The sequence below is a fragment of the Neodiprion lecontei genome, chromosome 5 (genome assembly GCF_021901455.1).
Source record: "Neodiprion lecontei isolate iyNeoLeco1 chromosome 5, iyNeoLeco1.1, whole genome shotgun sequence".
In the NCBI taxonomy this organism is placed as follows: domain Eukaryota; kingdom Metazoa; phylum Arthropoda; class Insecta; order Hymenoptera; family Diprionidae; genus Neodiprion; species Neodiprion lecontei.
Window position 1 is genome coordinate 16,897,204 of NC_060264.1, and position 26,196 is coordinate 16,923,399.

The following is a 26,196-nucleotide window of genomic DNA, read 5'->3' on the forward strand; positions in this document are numbered from 1 at the left end:
GGAATCAACAATCCTGAATAACACTCAAAAATGAAGAAAGATGTGAATAAAAAATGATTGAGATGTTTACTAGCATTCCATGGCGGGCGTGATAATTGTTTTATTTTAACGGAATCCTCAAATGTTTAAGTCAACAAAATCCATAAACATCAAGTGAGGGCTCACAACTTTTGAGACAGTTTGAGATCTTGTGTAGATTTTTGTGTCCCATTTTTGACGCAATTTTTCATCCTGTGGAACTTTAAACACGGAACACTTTCCACTGCCGTTCTTGAACGTTTTCCAGCAGTTCGGGACGATGCAGGCTTTTGGCATTTCTCAACGTGGATGAATCGTTTTTTTACATCGTTTACACACTTTACATTGAGTTATGAACTGTCAAAAACTTCGATGAGCAGGTTATCTTATCGGTATATATCTGTATCTATCATACCCCGGGCCAATGGCGCTCCTAGCGGATAGATATGAAACAAGACCGTGTGCCTCACTAACGGTGACACCCCCTACCACCAAAAAGTGCCGGAGTTACCAGACCTGTATGTAAGACCGTGCCATAGACTTATTACAACCAGCATGATTTTTAGGTACAATTTTTAAAGACATCCGCCAGGTGACGCCACCACCGCCCCTGAGGCCCGATCACGGTTTTACATACAGGGGGCTTATTACGGTCTCGAATCGAGTGAAAATGACAAAAGTGAGTGGCTCACCCATGGAGATGTAACATCCGACCGGAACGTCCGTATGTTTTATCGACTATTATTATTGCATGTCACTTTTATCAACTAACCAAACTCGAAGTACGAGAATCTTGTAACTATAAGGCATTAAAACAACTGTCTAACTATTTGGAATATCCCTAGGTAGAAATAACTATGAAATTCACTAACCAAAGCTTAAAAACCATGTTACGAGATCTTCGCACTACAAAGACCTATAATTTATAATACGTTATTATATATCACTATCATATTAACACCATGATTAACTAACACCATTGGCTGTCTCTAAAAATTTATAAATTGATAAAGATATTCTCTGTTTTCATTGCAATAAGGAAAAGACCACAATATAATAAATAAGGATTGTATGTTAGGGTTTAAGTAGTTTTAAGCTAGCTATAAGGATCGAGATCGCGAACAAGCTCTGTAAGAGCTTATGCAACCCGCAAAGGTGCTAGAGGAGATGTGATGATCTAAGATTAATTATACATATATATATGTGGCTGTCTCTAAAGTTTTATAAATTGATAAAGATATTCTCTGTTTTCATTGCAATAAGGAAAAGACCACAATATAATAAATGAGGATTGTATGTTAAGGTTTAAGTAGTTTTAAGCTAGCTATAAGGATCGAGATCGCGAACAAGCTCTGTAAGAGCTTATGCAACCCGCGAAGGTGCTAGAGGAGATGTGGTGATCTAAGATTAAAAATTAGATATAATACTGTCTCATAACTGTGATAAACTGATTGTAAACCTCTAGTACAAAAGCATCCATTGATAAAAATAAATATGAATATGAATATTTAAAAAAGTGTATATGAAATGAACACTTGGCAGACCTTAATTGTTCGATTAAAGACAATGTGAGAAACCACAAAAAAATAGTCTGCCACCATGGTAAAGCTGACTTTTTGAGTTGCATCGCTTCCAAAATGTAAAAAAAAGGGTGTGGTAAATTATTTGGTCATGTCTGCCCTTTGGACTGATGGTCAAAATCATCCCAAAAACGAAGAAAATCGAACAAGCAGACATCCAGACCGCTGGTTTTCCAAAGGCAGACCATTTAAGTATGTATTTTTTTAAACGAACTTGATTATCAGAACTTCTTTTACTTTTCTTTTTTTTACGTTCTTTTACTTTGTACTAATGAACTGTTTTTTTTTTATTACGACTTTAATTCGCTAACGCTGAACTTTATTGAATAAAGAAACAAAAAATTTAATAATCATAAAACTATTAATAATAACAATAATCAGCCGTAATACCCGATTTCCCTTGATTCTGCGCGCACTTAAAAAAATTGTACGCTTCAAAGTCAGTCACCAAAATGTCTGCCTTTCCTAAGTCCTAATGAATCGAATGGGCACAACTAGAACCATGATCAAATGATTTTGTAGAGCTTTTTTTTACATTTTTACGACCTCATCCCGTGATAATGCGACGGTCTGGATGTCTGCCTCTTCGATTTTCTTCGTTTTTGGGATGATTTTGACCAGTAGTCCAAACGGCAGACATGATTAAATAATTTACCACACCCTTTTTTTTAAACATTTTTGAAGCGCTGTAACTCAAAAAGTCCACGACATATGACCTTCGGCGACTGGACCAATTCGATTCGTATTGATCTGAACTTTCATCCCTATCAATGTGAAACATGATCAAATCATATATCATTTTGGCACCCAGCTCCCTAACTATAAGAACCTGCGTTCTTTCTCTCCGTATCAAAAAAAAATAAAAATCGCCGACAATCACCTTTCTAGGCCTCTAAATCAGAACACTGCGTTCAATACTGTCTCATATACGGAGCATCCCATTACATCTCCATCAAAATTAGCGCATCCGTGATGTGTTACAGTTACTCTGAATTTTTTTCCATACGAACACTTTTCGAAAAACAACATTGCTTCTCTATCCAACGTAGATACTTCAATTGCGACTAGCTGAAACAGTATTTCGATTCTATGCCTACGAAAAGTTAAGATCGAGAGAGCAAAAGAAAAGTTGTTGGAATAATTACGAATATTAATGTTGTGGAATAGATCGAGCGCGCGTCGAAAAGAATCCCATTTCGAAATGAATAATTGTTCTAATTTCATATTATAAACGTATTGTTGTAGATAATCTAGTTTGTCTCCTGGAAAATTATAAAATTTATAGTATGCATCACGTATGGATCATATATATTAATATCGTACGTGGACCGCATATACATACCTATATACTTTTTGGTCTCTGCATCATTATGACATCTGATCTATCATTATTTATCATCCATGTATACATACTTTTCCCGGGTACCTATATTTTAATTAAATCACGTTTTTGCTAGGAATTTTGGAAGAAATTGATTCTCATTATTAATTTCTTGAATCGCTGACGATTCGGTAACTTTATAAGTCGGTAAGTACGCACAAGCTAAATATTGACTTGGGCTTACCATTACGACGACTGTGTTAGTCGAAAGGTTATTGCAACCAACATCATGTCGTGATCGGTAACCGTCTGATGCTTTGCAATAAGTTCCCAACTCCGCCGCTGGAACACCGCAGAGGGCGTAAGCGCGCGGCGAATTTCGGTTGTCACACTAAAGCCCGTAAGGCTAACTGTCTTTATAGTCTTCAGTCAACGCCAGATATAACAATATTAGATGCATAATATACTGTCAAAAACAAGTAACTTTGGAGCGTAAAACAATTATCTTATTGGCTGTTACAAGTATGAACAATTTTCTACACTATATTACAGGTATTCTATGAACGCTGTGTGTCCTGGGAATCTCTTGGTCTGCTTCCACACTGAAAGATAAAGAATTTCGTTATTTCTAACCTGTTTTTCGATTCCAAAGATATGTAGGTATATGAATACGAAGATGAAAATTACACAATCTTGAAATCCAGGTCGGATTTCAATAACAGTCACACAGGAATAAGAAGGAAATTGAAGTGTTCAGGTTTAACGCAATGAGGCTGTCTTTTTAAATTGCGATTTGGCAATTTGAAATGTGCCAAAGTTGCAGTAAACCGCAAGGCACAAATCAAAATGTACTTCTTTTCGAACTAAAAACCCGGGAAATATTCTCTTATAATGTTAAATAAAGTTAACTTACAAACTTCAATCTCGACTGAAACTCACAATAATCATTACAATGAAGTAGTTCAGGATTACTAGTTATCATTTACACAGGTCAAAATATAGAAGGTTGAAAGTTTGAATAAACTTTGTAACTTCTGATCTCCTCATTTCAGCAATACTGTGTTCGTTTTACAAAATTTTCGCATGCAATGAGGTTTTTGATACTTTTGAAACTTTGGGAAACAAGTCTCTACACCCATTTCTTAAATAATTGACTGAGTATTGATTGCAACTTTACATTCATGTCAAGTTGTTACGAAATTATGGGCTGGTTTGGAAAAAAACATTCTAAAAATTCCTAGTAATTTTTCTGCAAGAACAGAAAGGATAGAAAACGGGAAGTATACAGCTGAACATTATCTGTAAAATCATACATGGCTTGGTGTAAACAAAATGCATACCGTTTGAATGCGATCTCGCTGATCAAGAGCATGAGGTAGCGAAGGCCGTATGCAATTTATTTCCATCGGTGTCAAATGGTCTAGTTTAGCAAATGCGCTGTCACTTTTCATGAAGGCATCGACTGAAGTACGTAATTTAGACATACGAATATCCCACAGATCCTAGAACAAATTTTAGCCCTCTTGAGTCTACAAAAATAACAATTTTAATGCAAAAATTTTTGTATCCACCATGTTGATTTTCGATTATCTGATCTTAAATTCAAGGGCTGTGAGTCAGAAAACTTTTGAACGATTATTCGCAGTGCATAAAATGTGAGATTTGCACAAATTTGATCACCTTAACAATTGTTCTGATCTCTTCAGCCTGTGGAATGTCTTCTGGAGCTACACCCAAAAGCATGAGAGTTTCGTCCATGTAGTGATCACTAGGCATTTTTGTGAAAAACCTGAAATACAAAGTTTAATCAATTACTTAATATGTAGATTAATTATTGAAAAAAACATGTTATAATTGAGGCTGAGCTATCACAGTTTTCATGTTTTCATCTTTCGCATTCATTCTGTATGCTCCACAAATACAATGCTTATGATATTAAACACCACTTCTTAGGTAACACTAGAATTGCGAGTCAAATATTAATTAATAATTGAAAATTGTTATATTTAAAAATTCATTGCACAGCTAATGAACTTTATGATAAAGATTATTGAAATTTGTGTTCGGGAAACTATAATTCAGGGTCAATTTGACAAAACTCTCTTCGTCAATATAAATCTACACAAAAAATGTGCAATTAACTATGTAATTAATGAAAATATCGACTATTTATGGAAGTTCAACTTGGCTATGTGGTAGTGTTGAAAGCACATAATTTTGATAATGGTAGCTTACGATAATGTGTATAATTGAAAAACTTAGTCAAGTTCATCATCTACGAATCAGTTCTCTAAGAACCCCGCATGATCAATGAGACTTCATACCTTGTTTATATTCATATTTTTTATGCATGTTTACGTAAATAGCAATAACATGAATAGTCCTAAAGTTGCGTAATAATTTATTTTTCATAAATGGCATTATTGCATTACACTTCGAATTCAGTTATGCATAGAGTTCTATCTATCAAGACTGTAAATGTGTATCTTTTATCATTCTCTTACACTTTGCACGAATGTTTTAAGAATTTGTGAACTTTATTTCTGTAGCTTGTCGCTACCTTCAACTTCGTTAATCCAACCTCAACCCCACTAGAGAAAAGTCATTAAAACAAGGAACGGTACATCAAACCACATTCATACGTAACTTATGTAACGACATGATTGATATTTGAGAAAATGAAAATTTTAAAAAATGCATCAATCTGTGTTGCCATCTAAAATAATGCATAATTTGTCATGGAGCTATAATTAGTAACATTAACGTAACGAAACGTTGGAATAAAAGTAAATCATTACTTTGCAGCTTCAGAAATATTTTGGAATTGGTATTTGTATAATTGGAGTTTGTTAATGCTGAATTACGGCTTACTAATTATCAGGCGGTTTCATTGTTAAGAAATAATGATTTTTTATAAAAATGTATAGTTATATTCAAGTTACGAACTTCAACTTCATGATTTGTTAAGAAATGTCAAGAAAGGTTGGGTTAGGTTAGGTTGACAGTAAGCAGATTATGGGATTCCGTGAATTTGGAATCGCGTGGGGCAAATATTAATAGTAACTTGGATGTTTTTTCTTCGTCCTTCACGTCTATCAATAGCTTGGCGTCCATCCATTCTTGACCGACAATGCGACACTTTTGTTGTTGTTTTAAATTAACTGCCAACCAAATCGGAACTTGAGTAGGTAAGCCGGCTCGAAACGGTCCAATTGATCCAGATATCAAATGAATCTGATTGAAAGTGAAACTTGGTATAATTGTCACCAATTGTTTCTCCCCCAAGAACTCCACTTCATTTGGATCCATGTCTTACAACAGAATTGTTTTTCTATCAACGACATGTGTATGATTTTATAACTTGTTTCTGCTAATCGTTGCGAAATTTTTCGACATTTCAAGTCTGAAAAACCGACGTCGTGAGGTGCAATTAATCGACTAATGCGATTCATCAAACTTTCGATTACCACGATATCGATAAAATATTATACCATTCTTGATTGGCTGCACTGAGTGCGTTTTCTCCAGGGTTTCGCTCTTCTCATTGGTTAAAAAATGGGGAAATCGCACTCAGTGCAGTCGGTTGGAGACGCGATTAAATTACTAGAATTTGAGCAAAAATCAAATAAGCCAAGCATATTACCCGATAAATCGTCAACGCTTTGGTCCTTAGATTACATGCTCTAAGCAGAGATGAGTAGGGAGATCTCCAACGCTCGGCTTTTCGTGATACCAGCTAGGTTGGAGCGTCGACGTGACACCTAGGCGGCCACGCACCGAAGGTGGCCCATTTCCGACCTGACACCTAGGCGGCCATGCACCGAAGGTGGCCCACAATCGTGCATATATAGATATACTCGGTCGCTCGAGCAAGCGGTTGCCAATCGCATCCTTGTCCCCGCTCGCACTAATGTTTCCAGGAATGCAAGAATTGGGATTTTTTTGTTTCAATTATGAATGTCAGCGAATAAAAGTATCTCCAGATTTGATAAATTTTGGATTCAATTAGCGGACGCTGAACCAAAATAATTAACCATTCCCAGCCCGAATACTTCTTTTTTTTTAATAAATATTATTTTTTTATTGATATGAAAATATGTGACGCCTGGTGTTCTCGAATATTTGTACGCGCTGTCTATGGAAAAATATACGAAGCCAGCTCGATAACATTTATGCAAAATGTGCAATGGGCAAGTGGTTGGAGGAAATTTTTTTTTTCTCGAACTGAATCTTCCAGAGAACCATCAGCGAATTCCAAGCAAGCTCCATAAACATACCGAGCAAACGCGCGATCACGGACGTAGCTGTGGTGTGGCTGAGTGGATACCACATGAGGATGAATTTTCAATCACAGGTTTTTGCGCGAAGTTTTCCTGTATTTAAGTTAATTACTACTGCCTTTGCTATAATACTGCATTCAAGTCTTAAACAAAACACTAAAAAATAAGTTAACCACTTAATGTAAAACAAAATGTTAGATCGAGCTTAAAATTTAAGCCGGAGTTACATAAACTAAGATAATTACAAGTGCAATATTGTAAATATTGAGCATTTATTGTTCATCTAAATAAATATGGTTTCCTCCTCAAAAAAAAAAAAAAAAACATGAGGATGGAGTGATGCGGGACACGGGTTCGATCGCAGTTCACTCTTTTTTTTTTTTTATTTTTAAATTCAATCCCGGCTTTTTTTTTTGTATTTTCGGAGAGAAAAAACAAATCAAAGAAAGAAAATTTCGAGAGCCGGTCGATTTTTTCCTTCTTTCCTTTTGCTTTTTTTTTTACTGAACCCACCTTTTTTGTAGTGGGGGTAACCCGGAAGAGAACAAATAATTGAAACAATAAAATTCCGAGAGCGAATCGATTTGTTCCGCGTTTTTGGCGCCTCTTTTTTGATATGGAAAAGTTTTGACAGTAATGGAAAATAGAGATTACTAAACGCAAATGTATTGTTTTTTAATAACACCGGCCCACAGAAAAAAAGTGGCCTGTACTTTTGACCGGACCTACCTATCTTTATGTATTTTGACGCGCTGAATCCGAATCTGAAGTCAGTTTTGCCCGTACACCCTCAAAATTTTGAGTAAATTGCAAAAAAACCATAAAAATCGCCAAAAATTAGCATTTTTGGTAAGAAAAAAATTTATGGAACTATAGACCAAGTATGATTTTTATGCATTTTGGTCCGCTAAACCCAAATCTGAAGTTTATTCAGCCATAAGCCTTTTAAAATTTAATTGGGCCGGTGTTATTAAAAAACAATACATTTGTTTTTAGTAATCTCTATTTTCCATTACTGTCAAAACTTTTCCTTATTAAAAAAAAAACGCCCATTTTATATCAGTCTTGACGAGCATTTCTTAAGAAGTTTGAGAGATGCGAGATCGGAACGACAAAATTATTTCAGTAGCAACAATGTATGGACCCCTCTCCTTTTCTGATATTCGCAGCCAGTTGAGAGGCTTCACAGTGTTCAGTTTAGTGCCAGCAGCTCTCGAGGTAGCAAGATGGTAAGTGAATTACATAATTATTTTACATGTATGGAAAAACCGGCAGGTTTGACGATCGTCTATTTACTTTATAGATTAAGAAGAGAAAAAAAGGGAAGGACCTGTAGTCGTATTTTATACTTTATTTAATTTTCCTTGAATTGTCAGACGTTTTTATTTTTGATTGTATAGGAAGAAGATGTGTGGGGAATTCCATTCTAGTGCCCAAGAATATAGTACACATTTTCGATCATTTTTTCTTTTTTTTTTTGGGAAAACATTTTCCTCAATTTCCAAATTTCCTTAATTTTTTGGTATTCAAATCGATTCTTAACAATTTTGCGCACAGGTGGGATTTCTTTAATTATTTTTTCCTTAATCCTGAGGATATTTCCTATCTGAGACCACCGTCAATAGGCGAGATTCCGGAAATCATAAAATTACCTTTTTTTCTAATTAAAAAGAAAATCACATAAGGCCACTAAGAACTCGAAATGAAAATCTGACAAAATTAGAGATGTTTTTTTATATTCGAAGCCATTAACGTAAAAAATCCGTTCAACGACCATCCTAATAGATATACATTGTATATGGGGCATTCCGCGTCAAATTTGCAACCCATGTACCTCACCCTCTTCGATTTTGATAATTCTTTAGTATGATGTTACAACCACGGTTTCAATCGACTTGAAACAGTGTCGGAATTTTTTGCAGATTTCTTTAGCCACCACTGAAAGAGAAAAAAAAATGAAAAACCAATTCCGGAAACGCTTCTTTTAAAATTCTGAAAAAATTCACACTGATTTTATAATTAAAAATATGATTTGTAAGCATGACAGGACAACGTGATCTTAACATCTACTACTTTTCTAGCAAGTTTTTGGTTTTCTTGGATCTTTGGATAACTTAAAAAAAAAGAATGAAATGGTATGAACTGTATTCAGGCCTTCTGGCATTCCTCTAAATTTCAGAAAAATTGATATCCATTAATAATAGAGAAATTTATGACCGAACAAATAAATAGAAACTCCAATTCCGGCATGAGAAAAAAATGCTTGCTAGAAAAGTAGTGAATGTTGAGATCACGTTGTCCTGTCATGCTTACAAATCATATTTTTAATTATAAAATCAGTGTGAATTTTTTCAGAATTTTAAAAGAAGCGTTTCCGGAATTGGTTTTTCATTTTTTTTTCTCTTTCAGTGGTGGCTAAAGAAATCTGCAAAAAATTCCGACACTGTTTCAAGTCGATTGAAACCGTGGTTGTAACATCATACTAAAGAATTATCAAAATCGAAGAGGGTGAGGTACATGGGTTGCAAATTTGACGCGGAATGCCCCATATACAATGTATATCTATTAGGATGGTCGTTGAACGGATTTTTTACGTTAATGGCTTCGAATATAAAAAAACATCTCTAATTTTGTCAGATTTTCATTTCGAGTTCTTAGTGGCCTTATGTGATTTTCTTTTTAATTAGAAAAAAAGGTAATTTTATGATTTCCGGAATCTCGCCTATTGACGGTGGTCTCAGATAGGAAATATCCTCAGGATTAAGGAAAAAATAATTAAAGAAATCCCACCTGTGCGCAAAATTGTTAAGAATCGATTTGAATACCAAAAAATTAAGGAAATTTGGAAATTGAGGAAAATGTTTTCCCAAAAAAAAAAAGAAAAAATGATCGAAAATGTGTACTATATTCTTGGGCACTAGAATGGAATTCCCCACACATCTTCTTCCTATACAATCAAAAATAAAAACGTCTGACAATTCAAGGAAAATTAAATAAAGTATAAAATACGACTACAGGTCCTTCCCTTTTTTTCTCTTCTTAATCTATAAAGTAAATAGACGATCGTCAAACCTGCCGGTTTTTCCATACATGTAAAATAATTATGTAATTCACTTACCATCTTGCTACCTCGAGAGCTGCTGGCACTAAACTGAACACTGTGAAGCCTCTCAACTGGCTGCGAATATCAGAAAAGGAGAGGGGTCCATACATTGTTGCTACTGAAATAATTTTGTCGTTCCGATCTCGCATCTCTCAAACTTCTTAAGAAATGCTCGTCAAGACTGATATAAAATGGGCGTTTTTTTTTTAATAAGGAAAAGTTTTGACAGTAATGGAAAATAGAGATTACTAAAAACAAATGTATTGTTTTTTAATAACACCGGCCCAATTAAATTTTAAAAGGCTTATGGCTGAATAAACTTCAGATTTGGGTTTAGCGGACCAAAATGCATAAAAATCATACTTGGTCTATAGTTCCATAAATTTTTTTCTTACCAAAAATGCTAATTTTTGGCGATTTTTATGGTTTTTTTTGCAATTTACTCAAAATTTTGAGGGTGTACGGGCAAAACTGACTTCAGATTCGGATTCAGCGCGTCAAAATACATAAAGATAGGTAGGTCCGGTCAAAAGTACAGGCCACTTTTTTTCTGTGGGCCGGTGTTATTAAAAAACAATACATTTGCGTTTAGTAATCTCTATTTTCCATTACTGTCAAAACTTTTCCATATCAAAAAAGAGGCGCCAAAAACGCGGAACAAATCGATTCGCTCTCGGAATTTTATTGTTTCAATTATTTGTTCTCTTCCGGGTTACCCCCACTACAAAAAAGGTGGGTTCAGTAAAAAAAAAAGCAAAAGGAAAGAAGGAAAAAATCGACCGGCTCTCGAAATTTTCTTTCTTTGATTTGTTTTTTCTCTCCGAAAATACAAAAAAAAAAGCCGGGATTGAATTTAAAAATAAAAAAAAAAAAAGAGTGAACTGCGATCGAACCCGTGTCCCGCATCACTCCATCCTCATGTTTTTTTTTTTTTTTTTGAGGAGGAAACCATATTTATTTAGATGAACAATAAATGCTCAATATTTACAATATTGCACTTGTAATTATCTTAGTTTATGTAACTCCGGCTTAAATTTTAAGCTCGATCTAACATTTTGTTTTACATTAAGTGGTTAACTTATTTTTTAGTGTTTTGTTTAAGACTTGAATGCAGTATTATAGCAAAGGCAGTAGTAATTAACTTAAATACAGGAAAACTTCGCGCAAAAACCTGTGATTGAAAATTCATCCTCATGTGGTATCCACTCAGCCACACCACAGCTACGTCCGTGATCGCGCGTTTGCTCGGTATGTTTATGGAGCTTGCTTGGAATTCGCTGATGGTTCTCTGGAAGATTCAGTTCGAGAAAAAAAAAATTTCCTCCAACCACTTGCCCATTGCACATTTTGCATAAATGTTATCGAGCTGGCTTCGTATATTTTTCCATAGACAGCGCGTACAAATATTCGAGAACACCAGGCGTCACATATTTTCATATCAATAAAAAAATAATATTTATTAAAAAAAAAGAAGTATTCGGGCTGGGAATGGTTAATTATTTTGGTTCAGCGTCCGCTAATTGAATCCAAAATTTATCAAATCTGGAGATACTTTTATTCGCTGATATTCATAATTGAAACAAAAAAATCCCAATTCTTGCATTCCTGGAAACATTAGTGCGAGCGGGGACAAGGATGCGATTGGCAACCGCTTGCTCGAGCGACCGAGTATATCTATATATGCACGATTGTGGGCCACCTTCGGTGCATGGCCGCCTAGGTGTCAGGTCGGAAATGGGCCACCTTCGGTGCGTGGCCGCCTAGGTGTCACGTCGACGCTCCAACCTAGCTGGTATCACGAAAAGCCGAGCGTTGGAGATCTCCCTACTCATCTCTGCTGGTATCACGAAAAGCCGAGCGTTGGAGATCTCCCTACTCATCTCTGCTCTAAGCTTTGGTCAAGGCATCGAGCGTTAACTGTAGAATACCTTAAGAATACGCTACTCGAAAAATGTCATCTCGCCAATCCAATGTTACGTACATCATTTAAAATACGTAATTTTTTTATTGCTGTACTAGAAATGAGTTTATCGTTATGAACAGATATCTTATTACACTTACAAGGGGAGTGTCAAACTTGGGAATCACAGATTTCCATCACTTTTATATATATTGTAGGGCGGGGTCCCCTCAATAAATATATAAAGCGGTAAGACGCCATTCGTTTTTATTATTGAGAAATTTCAACTCAAAGTTCTATACCTGTAACTTACGTAGAAGGAACCTTTTTACCGGTTGCAGCAATAGTTCCGTGGCGTAGCGGTAACGCTCTTGCTTACTGAGCGACTTTATTTTTGATAATATTGATTACTTTGTTATTATAATTATTACAAATCCTATTTTTATCATTTTTTGTATTTTTTCCTAACTTAAAAATAAAAAAATAATTTATAGAAATATTAATTATTTATTTTTGTATTAAATAATTTAAAAAAAAAAAAAAGTAACTCTAACGGAACTTGAACAGCCGTTCGGTCCCTCAGTAAGCAAGAGCGTTACCGCTACGCCACGGAACTATCGCTGCAACCGGGAAAAAGGTTCCTTCTACTTAAGTTACATATAGAACTTTGAGTTGAAATTTCTCAATAATAAAAACGAATGGCGTCTTGCCGCTTTATATATTTATTGAGGGGACCCTACCCTACAATATATATAAAAGTGATGGAAATCTGTGATTCCCAAGTTTGACACTCCCCTTGTTAGTAAAGCTCCTCGAAATATTCCAGTCCAGTAACAAGCACACTGTTTGATTGACGTATGTTCATATTGGTAGAGATATTGGCATAAAAATGTGCAGAACATATCGATTATTCATTGATTATTCAAAATCGAAACTATTAATCGAAACTATTACTTGAAACGTCGATTTCCGGAATCGGATAAAAAGTAAAAATTGACCGCTTTTAAAAGTGTAACCTCTGTGATAGAATTAAAGTGAGTGAAGAAACTAAATTCGCATCTAAAACATTGGATTTGCTACAAATCATTAAGAGTGTCTCAAGAGTCAAACCTGATGTTTTTAGCACGAAATTAAGAATTTCAATTAAGAACCCTTGTGAAAAATGCGAGTAAACTAAATAGAATGGAACACAAATTGTACCTCATTTAAACAGACATGACGAAATGTAATTAAATTCAAGATATATTTACAACCTATGGTATTTCGAACAAACATCTAATTACTCGATACAATATGTAATAAATAGTTATGTTCTAAAATCGGAATGCGATTTCTTGATTGGTTAAATCCACTTGCCGCGAGCGATTTTGCTGCGAACAATGATTTTTTATTAGCTTTATAGTACATATCGTACACACCCTGAACGACCTGCTCATAAGTAAAAAATCATGGCTTGCAATTCGTTTTGTTATTGTTCTAGATATCGCTTATTCACGAATTTGTAAAATTTTTCACAGGCGCGACGGCACCACTTTGTAGAACTTTTCTCGATAACCTCATCGCTCCTGATACAGGATCTCGGCCAAAATATTTAACATGTATCTCTTGACCAACTTCGAAATTCAGAGCACTTGGATGATTTACTTTCCGTTGATCCAACTGCGAATTATGCAACAATGCCGGATTCATACTCGGATACAATGTGACCATCACTCCTAAGTCACGAATCTCCACAATCTTGGCATTATAAATTGCCCCAAACTCTAAAACTGGCTCACGTTCCGCAGTAAGAATCCGATCAATTATTTCTTTTGCTTCGTCCATTGCAGTTTGATTAGGAGCAAACAGTGAGAAGATCGTGTCATCGACTTGATTCACCTGCAATAAGCCGTGTGATACATTTGTTTCCATAATTAAGGAATAAAAAAACAAAACAGTGCATTACTCTAAATATCATGCAACGATGGAAATTCTCACAGTAAAAACTAAATATGATCAAAATTGAAGTAACTCGAACCTGAACTCCAGTTTCGACGAGTATTTTTTTAAGATTCGAGCCTGAAATTCCAACAAACTTGGCTCGCATATGAATGGGTACTTCAAGCATTTCCGACACAGGCATATTTGGTTTTTTCACTTCTCTCGGCTTAGCGATCGCAGAATTCATGATCTCAATGATTTTTGATTTCGCGTTATGGCCTTGCTGCAATGCTTCAAATACAATTTTTAACGGAATCCCGGGAATTTTGATGTCCGCTTGTACGGCCGTGATCCCTTTCTTTGTACCTGCTAGTTTGAAGTCCATGTCGCCCATGTAGTCTTCGATACCCTGGTGATATATCAACGTTACATGCTTAACATACAAGCTTTGGTTAAAAAGAATAGCACAAAAATGGACTACGAATGATTTTACTCAACGATAGTGGAAAGAAAATGGAAACGCACACTAATTCCAGAAAGAAAAAACAAAAAGCCACAATAGAATACTTAGCACGTATAATATACCAATAAATCTGTGAGGACTTTGTAGTCGTTGATCTGCTTAGTTTCATCATACTTTGTAATCAAACCCATCGCTACCCCCGCAGCTGCTGTGGTTATTGGAACACCAGCATCCATCAGGGCTAAACTTCCACCGCAAACAGATGCCATTGACGAAGAGCCTTTAAAAAGCAAATTGCAGTATATTTTACTGCTTCATGTCGCAAATGTTTAGACTTCCATTTGATGCAAAATTTTTAGCTTTTCCTCTTATTGGAAAAAATATAACCTAATGTATTTCCTTTGTAAAAAAAAAATCCAATCTTCTCGAATATGAAATCTGCTTTAAGAATTCTCATCAGGAATTGTCAGAAAAACATGTTTTTCCAACATTTTCAATCTGTGTATGTGAAAGGCTAGAAATTATTTTTTTACATTTGTTTCTGTGAAATGCTAGACATTTTAGAACGTCGGATCGATTTATATAACTACATACCATTGGACTCTAATACCTCGCTGGTGAGCCTTATAGTAAAGGGATAGTCTTTGGGAAGAACAGCACGTAATCCTCGCTCGGCAAGAGCACCGTGACCAATCTCTCTTCGTCCACTCGGTCCTGAACGTCCAGTTTCATTTGTTGCAAATGGTGGAAACTCGTAGTGCAAGAAAAAATTTTTTTCCTTTATTCCACTGGAAATAGAAAACATAAACAACCCATTTGAGTGTAAAGTGTATTGAAATAAAACAAAGAAAGCAGCAACTAGCTTTCATAACATTCAGATAAAATTTCTCAATACAGTAGATTATACACTCTCGATAATTTCACTCCTAATATTTTGCATCATCAGTAGAAGTTATTCTCTCTCTCCATCTGTAACTCGCATAATTATAGTTACTCTAATACACACTAATATTATTGCATGTTCTACTATTTCCCAAAGTTTGAAGGAATTATATCACTTAAGAGAGCAAACAAACGTAAAACACGACTTATTTCATTTTTTTGAAAACAGAAAGTTGTCAGATCGCTCCGAGATTCTTTGAATCTGAATATTCTGGTCTCTTTTTTGAACAACCCTATAAGTGACTAGAATTCAAACCTGCATTTAACTTTTTTTACAAAGAATAGAAAGTCATCATAATTTTTGCAATGATAATTATTCAACTAATTACCTTGTCAGCATAGAAATGGTATCCAGTTTCAGAGCACTTTCCGGTGAATCTAGAGTTACTGTACAGAACACTTGCGTTTGTCCTCTCTGGAATACTGCAGACCCATGGAGGGGGTTGTGAAGATTGACTTGGCACGATATGTCACGCAATTCATGAAGCTCTCGCCCGTCACACCTTATCAATCAAGAGATAGTAGATTAAGCATTAAACTTTAGCATCATCATCAAACTAAAACATTAAGCATCAATACGGCAGTTGTAAGTTAGTAACAAATTGATTCATTTTCGCATTTCTTCCAATATGTAATATAATGAAACCATAGGGCTTAAATGCAAGAGCGTTCATGCGAGTAGATAACTGAAAAGTGGGTGAATTATGGGAATTTATATCTACACATCAAATAATTCAATTCGATATAGATTTTTTTGTCCAAAAGTATGTAGATCAAGCTGTGTATCCGTATTTTTTTTTAATAGAATCAATTTACAGGAAGCATTTTCATTGACATCAACTGTTGCACTCTGTGACATGTTTTGTGATACCCACAGTATCTCAAAAATAATTCTACCGATCTAGTTCAAATTTGGAGCCAGTATCTTCGATAGCCTACCCGTTTTGCCATTAAACGGAATTTTTTTAATCAGGTATGTAAACAAAATAACGACCGTTTGAAGTTGAAATTTGATTTTCCGACCAAAATTTAAATATGTTGTATTAATTAATAATATATACAATTTTGAAAAAATTAGGATTTTGATAAAGACAATCTATTCATGAATATTGTCTCCAAATTTATCGTAGATTGGTCTAGTCATTTCCGAGATTCCATGGACATGGACAATTCAATTTATTGTCATTATTTTATTAATAATGTTATTTCATCACAAAATTCATAATATAGTGATAATATCATTTTCAAAAAAATGTCATAAATTTCGATTATCATCATTAAAATAATAATGAGAGGCAGTTTCTTCAACAAGACCAAAGTATAATATGTAGGTAAAAAATTTAATTATATTACTATCATGGTGTTGAGATCAATCGTGTGCCGACCGGAAATAGATTAAAAGAAATTTCGCAAAAAAAATCTGAAAAAATTCTCATGAACTCAATAAGAAGTAATGCAACTTTTTACGGTCCTGAGGTTTTGTTGTAAACCTCGTCGTTTTCGTACTCCGGAGCAATATTCAAATTGTCTATTTTTTATCAAAAAACGAAATATTTCTGGGGAAAAAAAATCTCAAAAATTTTTCTACAAAATGAAATTGAAGCTTAGGCTTCCCCCTTTATGATTTGAGTCGGAGAAATACATAAAAAAGATTTTTAGTGCAAACGGGGTCCACTCACAAAAGAACAAAAAAACGACAAAAAATGTTCGTTTTCAAAACTGGGTGCTAAGTGTAAAAAAAATCGTAAAAATTTGTTTGAAAAGCCAAAATGTAGGTAAATCCCCCCTCTTTAATATGCCGTTAGTCAAATTAGCCTAGGCCAACTACCGGCGAAATGGCATAAAAAACCGTTCCGGCACTTTTTCCAACTCTTGTCCGGAAACTTTCCGCCGGTAGTGTACATTTGATGATTTTACTATATCAATGTGTATATTTAACACATTTTGTGGAATAAATGGGGATAGGTGTGAAAAGTTTTCTTAAAATAATGAAATTTAGAAAAAAAAGTTGAAATTAGAAAATCGAAATAATCCATTTTTATATGATAAGGAAAACGAATATATGTAAATATACACGAGTAGTCACAGTTTACCCGGCGCGGCGGCACTATTACGAGAGCGCGCCGATAATTCCGACAGTTTGAACGTGCGTCAGTGGAGGTAGTACCTGAGTTCCAAGATAAATACTCCCCCCCATCACCGGCACTATTATGAGAGCGGACCGTAAAACAAACCTCAATCGAATTGAACGACAGGTTGTTGAGATATAAATTCTCAAAATTCATCCACTTTTACCCACTGCGGTACAAATGACAAAAAATAAACATAAGTGAAAAAAATTAGGAACATCAAATACCTTACATTGTCTTCAAAGATGAGCGACCGGAATATCTCTTTGCTTAGTGCTGAAAATTCTTCCGATACAACAGTAGAATCGATATTGGGATGTTCCTGTTTAATTTTCTCAATGACATCAGTTCTTATGTTATTCACTGCATTGTCTCGTGATATTTTATCATGTTTGTGATCTCTGAATATTTCCCGCAGCCTCATTTCTGAGAGAATTTTTATGGGCTCTTTGATCTCTTCCTGTGTCTCAGGAATTGCCTGGATTTGTCTTTTAGCTTTGCCGTATTGCTTTTGCAACTGTAATATGCTCTGTACAATGTTCTGACATTCTTTGACACCAACTTTTAACGCCTTGAAAAAATCAGGCTGAAGTATATCGTTTGCAGAGCCTTCGAGCATGACAATAAGACTGTTCGCCATTGCGCTGACTATTAGATTCAGATCACTTTTTTGCATCTGCCTTCTCGTCGGGTTTATAAGGATTTCTTGATCGACTAATCCCACTCTGACAGCACCGACCGGTCCATTCCAAGGAATATCCGACAAAGACAAAGCTGCCGATGCCGCGTTTATCGAAATTATATCTGGGTCATTAACTCCATCGACAGCCAAAATGTTGCACATCACTTGAGTGTCATAGCAGTATTTGTCTGGGAATAGCGGACGCAGGGAACGGTCGATTAGGCGACTGGTCAGGATCTCATGTTCGGTGGGACCCAGTTCCTTGCGGAAAAAATTTGTAGGTATTCGACCAGCGGCTGCTGCCTTTTGCCTGTAGTCGACGACAAGCGGTAAAAATGAGTTATTTGAAGCTCTCACTTTACTGACCGTTGTGACCATAACGGCGGTGTCACCGATCGATGCTACCGCACATCCATCTGCCAGTTTGGCGTATTGACCCGTCGAGAATGTGAGTTCATTCCTAAAAATTATCAAATCATATAACTGATTACGCTACCTGTGTGATCTTGGAATTGCAAAGAATAACCCTCAAATGCAGAAATAGGGATGAAAACAACATCGGTTAGAAGTGTGTAGGTGTTCAATTAATTACAACCCCTCAATCGTGCAATGGAATTAGGAAAACATCAATTGAACACAGTTGTTCAAGGTGTAAAGTTGGCTGTTGTGTTAGATGATCTAGGATTGCGTTTTAATTTACATACAGCAAAAGATAAGCCCAAGTCACGTTTTTAAGCCTCTATTCGTGAAAATTAGAGATCAAAAAACATTTTTGTATTTGTTGGTTAAGCTGCATGAGTTTAAGGTTATGTTTGGACGAAATGTTTGAGTGATTTGCTTACCCATTACTAAGATTAACGCGGACTTCTGATTTCTCGAGCTGTCGATTCTGGGTACTGTATTTACAACTTGATATACGAGGGATACACAGACTTCTTTTATATTTAGATGGCAATTTACGTTTTGTCAATAACCTAAAAAACATAATCGACGCCATTTTTGATTATACCGGCTACTTCCCATGACGGTATCACCAGAGATGAGTAGGGAGATCTCCAACGCTCGGCTTTTCGTGATACCAGCTAAGTTGGAGCGTCGACGTGACACCTAGGCGGCCACGCACCGAAGGTGGCCCATTTCCGACCTGACATCAAGCGGCCATGCACCGAAGGTGGCCCACAATCGTGTATATATAGATACACTCGGCTGCTCGAGCAAGTGGTTGCCAATCGCATCCTTGTCCCCGCTCGCACAGATGTTTCCAGGAATGCAAGAATTGGGATTTTTTTTGTTTCAGTTATGAATGTCAGCGAATAAAAGTATCTCCAGATTTGATAAATCTTGGAATCAATTAGCGGACGCTGAACCAAATTAGTTAACTATTCCCAGTCCGAATACTTTTTTTTTTTTTTTTAATACATATTATTTTTTTATTGATATGAAAATATGTGACGCCTGGTATTCTCGAATATTTGTGCACGCAGTCTATGGAAAAATATACGAAGCCAGCTCGATAACATTTATGCAAAATGTGCAATGGGCAAGTGGTTGGGGGAAATTTTTTTTTTTTCTCGAACTGAATCTTCCAGAGAAGCATCAGCGAATTCCAAGCAAGCTCCATAAACATACCGAGCAAACGCGCGCTCACGGACGTAGCTGTGGTGTGGCTGAGTGGATACCACATGAGGATGAATTTTCAATCACAGGTTTTTGCGCGAAGTTTTCCTGTATTTAAGTTAATTACTGCTGCCTTTGCTATAATACTGTATTCAAGTCTTAAACAAAACACTAAAAAATAAGTTAACCACTTAATGTAAAACAAAATGTTAGATTGAGCTTAAAATTTAAGCCGGAGTTACATAAGCTAAGATAATTACAAGTGCAACATTGTAAATATTGTACATTTATTGTTCATCTAAATAAATATGGTTTCTTTCTCAAAAAAAAAAAAAAAAAAAAAAAAAATGAGGATGGAGTGATGCGGGACACGGGTTCGATCGCAGTTCACTCTTTTTTTTTTTTTTTTTTTTAAATTCAATCCCGGCTTTTGTTTTTGTATTTTCGGAGAGAAAAAACAAATGAAAGAAAGAAAATTTCCAGAGCCGGTCGATTTTTTCCTTCTTTCCTTTTGCTTTTTGTTTTACTGAACCCACCCTTTTTGTAGTGGGGGTAATCCAGAAGAGAACAAATAATTGAAACAATAAAATTCCGAGTGTGAATCGATTTATTCCCCGTTTTTGGCGCCTCTTTTTTAATAAGGAAAAGTTTTGACAGTAATGAAAAATAGAGATTACTAAAAACAAATGTATTGTTTTTTAATAACACCGGTCCACAAAAATAAAAAAAAAGAGGTCTGTACTTTTGACCGGACCTACCTATCTTTATGTATTTTGACGCACTGAATCCGAATCTGAAGTCAGTTTTGCCCGTACACCCTCAAAATTTTGAGTAAATTGCAAAAAACCATAAAAATAGCCAAAAATTAGCAGTTTTGGTAAGAAAAAAATTTATGGAAGTATAGACCAAGTATGATTTTTATGCATTTTGGTCCGCTAAACCCAAATCTGAAGTTTATTCAACCATAAGCCTTTTAAAATTTAATTGGGCCGGTGTTATTAAAAAACAATACATTTGTTTTTAGTAATCTCTATTTTCCATTACTGTCAAAACTTTTCCTTATTAAAAAAAAAACGCCCATTTTATATCAGTCTTGACGAGCATTTCTTAAGAATTTTGAGAGATGCGAGATCGGAACGACAAAATTATTTCAGTAGCAACAATGTATGGACCCCTCTCCTTTTCTGATATTGGCAGCCAGTTAAGAGGCTTCACAGTGTTCAGTTTAATGCCAGCAGCTCTCGAGGTATCAAGATGGTAAGTGAATTACATAATTATTTTACATGCATGCAAAAACCGGCAGGTTTGACGCTCGTCTATTTACTTTATAGATTAAAAAGAGAAAAAAAGGGAAGGACCTGTAGTCGTATTTTATACTTTATTTAATTTTCCTTGAATTGTCAAACTTTTTTATTTTTAATTGTATAGGAAGAAAATGTGTGGGGAATTCCATTCTAGTGCCCAAGAATGTAGTACACATTTTCGATCGTTTTAACTTTTTTTTTTTTTGGGAAAACATGTTCCTCAATTTCCAAATTTCCTTAATTTTTTGGTATTCAAATCGATTCTTAACAATTTTGCGCACAGGTGGGATTTCTTTAATTATTTTTTCCCTAAACCTGAGGATATTTCCTATCTGAGATCACTGTCAATAGGCGAGATTCCGGAAATCATTAATTACCTTTTTTTCTAATTAAAAAGAAAATCACATAAGGCCACTAAGAGCTCGAAATGAAAATCTGAAAAAATTAGAGATGGTTTTTTGTATTCGAAGCCATTAACGTAAAAAATCCGTTTAACGACCATCCCAATAGATATACATTGTATGTTGGGCATTCCACGTCAAATTTGCAACCCATGTACCTCACCCTCTTCGCTTTTGATAATTGTTTGGTATGATGTTGCAACCACGGTTTCAATCGACTTAAAACAGTGTCGGAATTTTTTTTGCAGATTTCTTTAGCCACCACTGAAATAGAAAAAAATTGTAAAACCAATTCTGAAAAAGCTTCTTTTAAAATTCTGAAGAAATTCAAACTAATTTTATAATTAAGAATATTATTTGTAAGTACGACACGATAACGTGATCTCAACATCTACTACTTTTCTAGCAAGTTTTTTTTCTCATGCCGGAATTGGAGTTTCTATTTATTTATTCGGTCATAAATTTCTCTATTATTAATGGATTTCAATTTTTCTGAAATCTAGAGGAATGCCAGAAGGCCTGAATATAGTTCATACCATTTCATTCTTTTTTTTCAAGTTATTCAAAGATCCAAGAAAACTAAAAACTTGCGAAAACTATAGTAAATGTAGAGATCCCTTTATCGTGTCGTGCTTAAGAATCATATTTTTAATTATAAAATCAGTGTGAATTTTTTCAGAATTTTGAAAGAAGCGTTTTCGGAATTGGTTTTTCAATTTTTTTCTATTTCAGTGGTGGCTAAAGAAATCTGCAAAAAAAATTCCGACACTGTTTTAAGTCGATTGAAACCGTGGTTGCAACATCATACCAAACAATTATCAAAAGCGAAGAGGGTGAGGTACATGGGTTGCAAATTTGACGTGGAATGCCCAACATACAATGTATATCTATTGGGATGGTCGTTAAACGGATTTTTTACGTTAATGGCTTCGAATACAAAAAACCATCTCTAATTTTTTCAGATTTTCATTTCGAGCTCTTAGTGGCCTTATGTGATTTTCTTTTTAATTAGAAAAAAAGGTAATTAATGATTTCCGGAATCTCGCCTATTGACAGTGATCTCAGATAGGAAATATCCTCAGGTTTAGGGAAAAAATAATTAAAGAAATCCCACCTGTGCGCAAAATTGTTAAGAATCGATTTGAATACCAAAAAATTAAGGAAATTTGGAAATTGAGGAACATGTTTTCCCAAAAAAAAAAAAAGTTAAAACGATCGAAAATGTGTACTACATTCTTGGGCACTAGAATGGAATTCCCCACACATTTTCTTCCTATACAATTAAAAATAAAAAAGTTTGACAATTCAAGGAAAATTAAATAAAGTATAAAATACGACTACAGGTCCTTCCCTTTTTTTCTCTTTTTAATCTATAAAGTAAATAGACGAGCGTCAAACCTGCCGGTTTTTGCATGCATGTAAAATAATTATGTAATTCACTTACCATCTTGATACCTCGAGAGCTGCTGGCATTAAACTGAACACTGTGAAGCCTCTTAACTGGCTGCCAATATCAGAAAAGGAGAGGGGTCCATACATTGTTGCTACTGAAATAATTTTGTCGTTCCGATCTCGCATCTCTCAAAATTCTTAAGAAATGCTCGTCAAGACTGATATAAAATGGGCGTTTTTTTTTTAATAAGGAAAAGTTTTGACAGTAATGGAAAATAGAGATTACTAAAAACAAATGTATTGTTTTTTAATAACACCGGCCCAATTAAATTTTAAAAGGCTTATGGTTGAATAAACTTCAGATTTGGGTTTAGCGGACCAAAATGCATAAAAATCATACTTGGTCTATACTTCCATAAATTTTTTTCTTACCAAAACTGCTAATTTTTGGCTATTTTTATGGTTTTTTGCAATTTACTCAAAATTTTGAGGGTGTACGGGCAAAACTGACTTCAGATTCGGATTCAGTGCGTCAAAATACATAAAGATAGGTAGGTCCGGTCAAAAGTACAGACCTCTTTTTTTTTATTTTTGTGGACCGGTGTTATTAAAAAACAATACATTTGTTTTTAGTAATCTCTATTTTTCATTACTGTCAAAACTTTTCCTTATTAAAAAAGAGGCGCCAAAAACGGGGAATAAATCGATTCACACTCGGAATTTTATTGTTTCAATTATTTGTTCTCTTCTGGATTACCCCCACTACAAAAAGGGTGGGTTCAGTAAAACAAAAAGCAAAAGGAAAGAAGGAAAAAATCGACCGGCTCTGGAAATTTTCTTTCTTTCATTTGTTTTTTCTCTCCGAAAATACAAAAACAAAAGCCGGGATTGAATTTAAAAAAAAAAAAAAAAAAAAGAGTGAACTGCGATCGAACCCGTGTCCCGCATCACTCCATCCTCATTTTTTTTTTTTTTTTTTTTTTTTTTGAGAAAGAAACCATATTTATTTAGATGAACAATAAATGTACAATATTTACAATGTTGCACTTGTAATTATCTTAGCTTATGTAACTCCGGCTTAAATTTTAAGCTCAATCTAACATTTTGTTTTACATTAAGTGGTTAACTTATTTTTTAGTGTTTTGTTTAAGACTTGAATACAGTATTATAGCAAAGGCAGCAGTAATTAACTTAAATACAGGAAAACTTCGCGCAAAAACCTGTGATTGAAAATTCATCCTCATGTGGTATCCACTCAGCCACACCACAGCTACGTCCGTGAGCGCGCGTTTGCTCGGTATGTTTATGGAGCTTGCTTGGAATTCGCTGATGCTTCTCTGGAAGATTCAGTTCGAGAAAAAAAAAAAATTTCCCCCAACCACTTGCCCATTGCACATTTTGCATAAATGTTATCGAGCTGGCTTCGTATATTTTTCCATAGACTGCGTGCACAAATATTCGAGAATACCAGGCGTCACATATTTTCATATCAATAAAAAAATAATATGTATTAAAAAAAAAAAAAAAAGTATTCGGACTGGGAATAGTTAACTAATTTGGTTCAGCGTCCGCTAATTGATTCCAAGATTTATCAAATCTGGAGATACTTTTATTCGCTGACATTCATAACTGAAACAAAAAAAATCCCAATTCTTGCATTCCTGGAAACATCTGTGCGAGCGGGGACAAGGATGCGATTGGCAACCACTTGCTCGAGCAGCCGAGTGTATCTATATATACACGATTGTGGGCCACCTTCGGTGCATGGCCGCTTGATGTCAGGTCGGAAATGGGCCACCTTCGGTGCGTGGCCGCCTAGGTGTCACGTCGACGCTCCAACTTAGCTGGTATCACGAAAAGCCGAGCGTTGGAGATCTCCCTACTCATCTCTGGTATCACTAGAGGAGATATCACGCATAGAGACTAGAGGCAAGAGTATGGACAGAGATGAGTAGGGAGATCTCCAACGCTCGGCTTTTCGTGATACCAGCTAGGTTGGAGCGTCGACGTGACACCTAGGCGGCCACGCACCGAAGGTGGCCCATTTCCGACCTGACACCTAGGCGGCCATGCACCGAAGGTGGCCCACAATCGTGCATATATAGATATACTCGGTCGCTCGAGCAAGCGGTTGCCAATCGCATCCTTGTCCCCGCTCGCACTAATGTTTCCAGGAATGCAAGAATTGGGATTTTTTTGTTTCAATTATGAATGTCAGCGAATAAAAGTATCTCCAGATTTGATAAATTTTGGATTCAATTAGCGGACGCTGAACCAAAATAATTAACCATTCCCAGCCCGAATACTTCTTTTTTTTTAATAAATATTATTTTTTTATTGATATGAAAATATGTGACGCCTGGTGTTCTCGAATATTTGTACGCGCTGTCTATGGAAAAATATACGAAGCCAGCTCGATAACATTTATGCAAAATGTGCAATGGGCAAGTGGTTGGAGGAAATTTTTTTTTTCTCGAACTGAATCTTCCAGAGAACCATCAGCGAATTCCAAGCAAGCTCCATAAACATACCGAGCAAACGCGCGATCACGGACGTAGCTGTGGTGTGGCTGAGTGGATACCACATGAGGATGAATTTTCAATCACAGGTTTTTGCGCGAAGTTTTCCTGTATTTAAGTTAATTACTACTGCCTTTGCTATAATACTGCATTCAAGTCTTAAACAAAACACTAAAAAATAAGTTAACCACTTAATGTAAAACAAAATGTTAGATCGAGCTTAAAATTTAAGCCGGAGTTACATAAACTAAGATAATTACAAGTGCAATATTGTAAATATTGAGCATTTATTGTTCATCTAAATAAATATGGTTTCCTCCTCAAAAAAAAAAAAAAAAACATGAGGATGGAGTGATGCGGGACACGGGTTCGATCGCAGTTCACTCTTTTTTTTTTTTTATTTTTAAATTCAATCCCGGCTTTTTTTTTTGTATTTTCGGAGAGAAAAAACAAATCAAAGAAAGAAAATTTCGAGAGCCGGTCGATTTTTTCCTTCTTTCCTTTTGCTTTTTTTTTTACTGAACCCACCTTTTTTGTAGTGGGGGTAACCCGGAAGAGAACAAATAATTGAAACAATAAAATTCCGAGAGCGAATCGATTTGTTCCGCGTTTTTGGCGCCTCTTT

The 26,196-nt window shown here is 35.4% G+C and overlaps 2 protein-coding genes across 4 annotated transcripts; both read right to left on the minus strand.

The window, feature by feature from the left end:
• Nucleotides 1-3,403: 3,403 nt before the first annotated feature.
• On the minus strand, nucleotides 3,404-6,353 carry LOC107223886 (probable DNA replication complex GINS protein PSF2). 2 transcript variants are annotated; one of them, XM_015663725.2, is made up of 4 exons: nucleotides 5,984-6,353; nucleotides 4,600-4,708; nucleotides 4,260-4,421; nucleotides 3,404-3,521 (listed from the first exon to the last, which is right to left on the minus strand). In XM_015663725.2, exons 1-4 carry the CDS (start codon nucleotides 6,226-6,228, stop codon nucleotides 3,477-3,479), a joined length of 561 nt encoding a protein of 186 aa, XP_015519211.1. In that variant the 5' UTR covers nucleotides 6,229-6,353; the 3' UTR covers nucleotides 3,404-3,476. The 2 variants fall into 2 exon arrangements, with proteins under 2 accessions (XP_015519211.1, XP_046596168.1); XM_046740212.1 differs by having other exon boundaries at nucleotides 5,866-5,997.
• Nucleotides 3,951-25,029, minus strand: LOC107218365 (polyribonucleotide nucleotidyltransferase 1, mitochondrial). Of its 2 annotated transcripts, XR_006904425.1 has the most exons (9): nucleotides 24,952-25,029; nucleotides 19,181-19,372; nucleotides 17,884-18,798; nucleotides 15,857-16,030; nucleotides 15,180-15,373; nucleotides 14,708-14,865; nucleotides 14,220-14,531; nucleotides 13,621-14,080; nucleotides 3,951-3,961 (listed from the first exon to the last, which is right to left on the minus strand). XR_006904425.1 is itself a non-coding variant. In XM_046740211.1 (8 exons), exons 2-8 carry the CDS (start codon nucleotides 19,333-19,335, stop codon nucleotides 13,694-13,696), a joined length of 2,295 nt encoding a protein of 764 aa, XP_046596167.1. In that variant the 5' UTR covers nucleotides 19,336-19,372; nucleotides 24,952-25,029; the 3' UTR covers nucleotides 13,427-13,693. The 2 variants fall into 2 exon arrangements, 1 of the variants encoding a protein (XP_046596167.1); XM_046740211.1 differs by lacking the exon at nucleotides 3,951-3,961 and having other exon boundaries at nucleotides 13,427-14,080.
• Nucleotides 25,030-26,196: the final 1,167 nt, after the last annotated feature.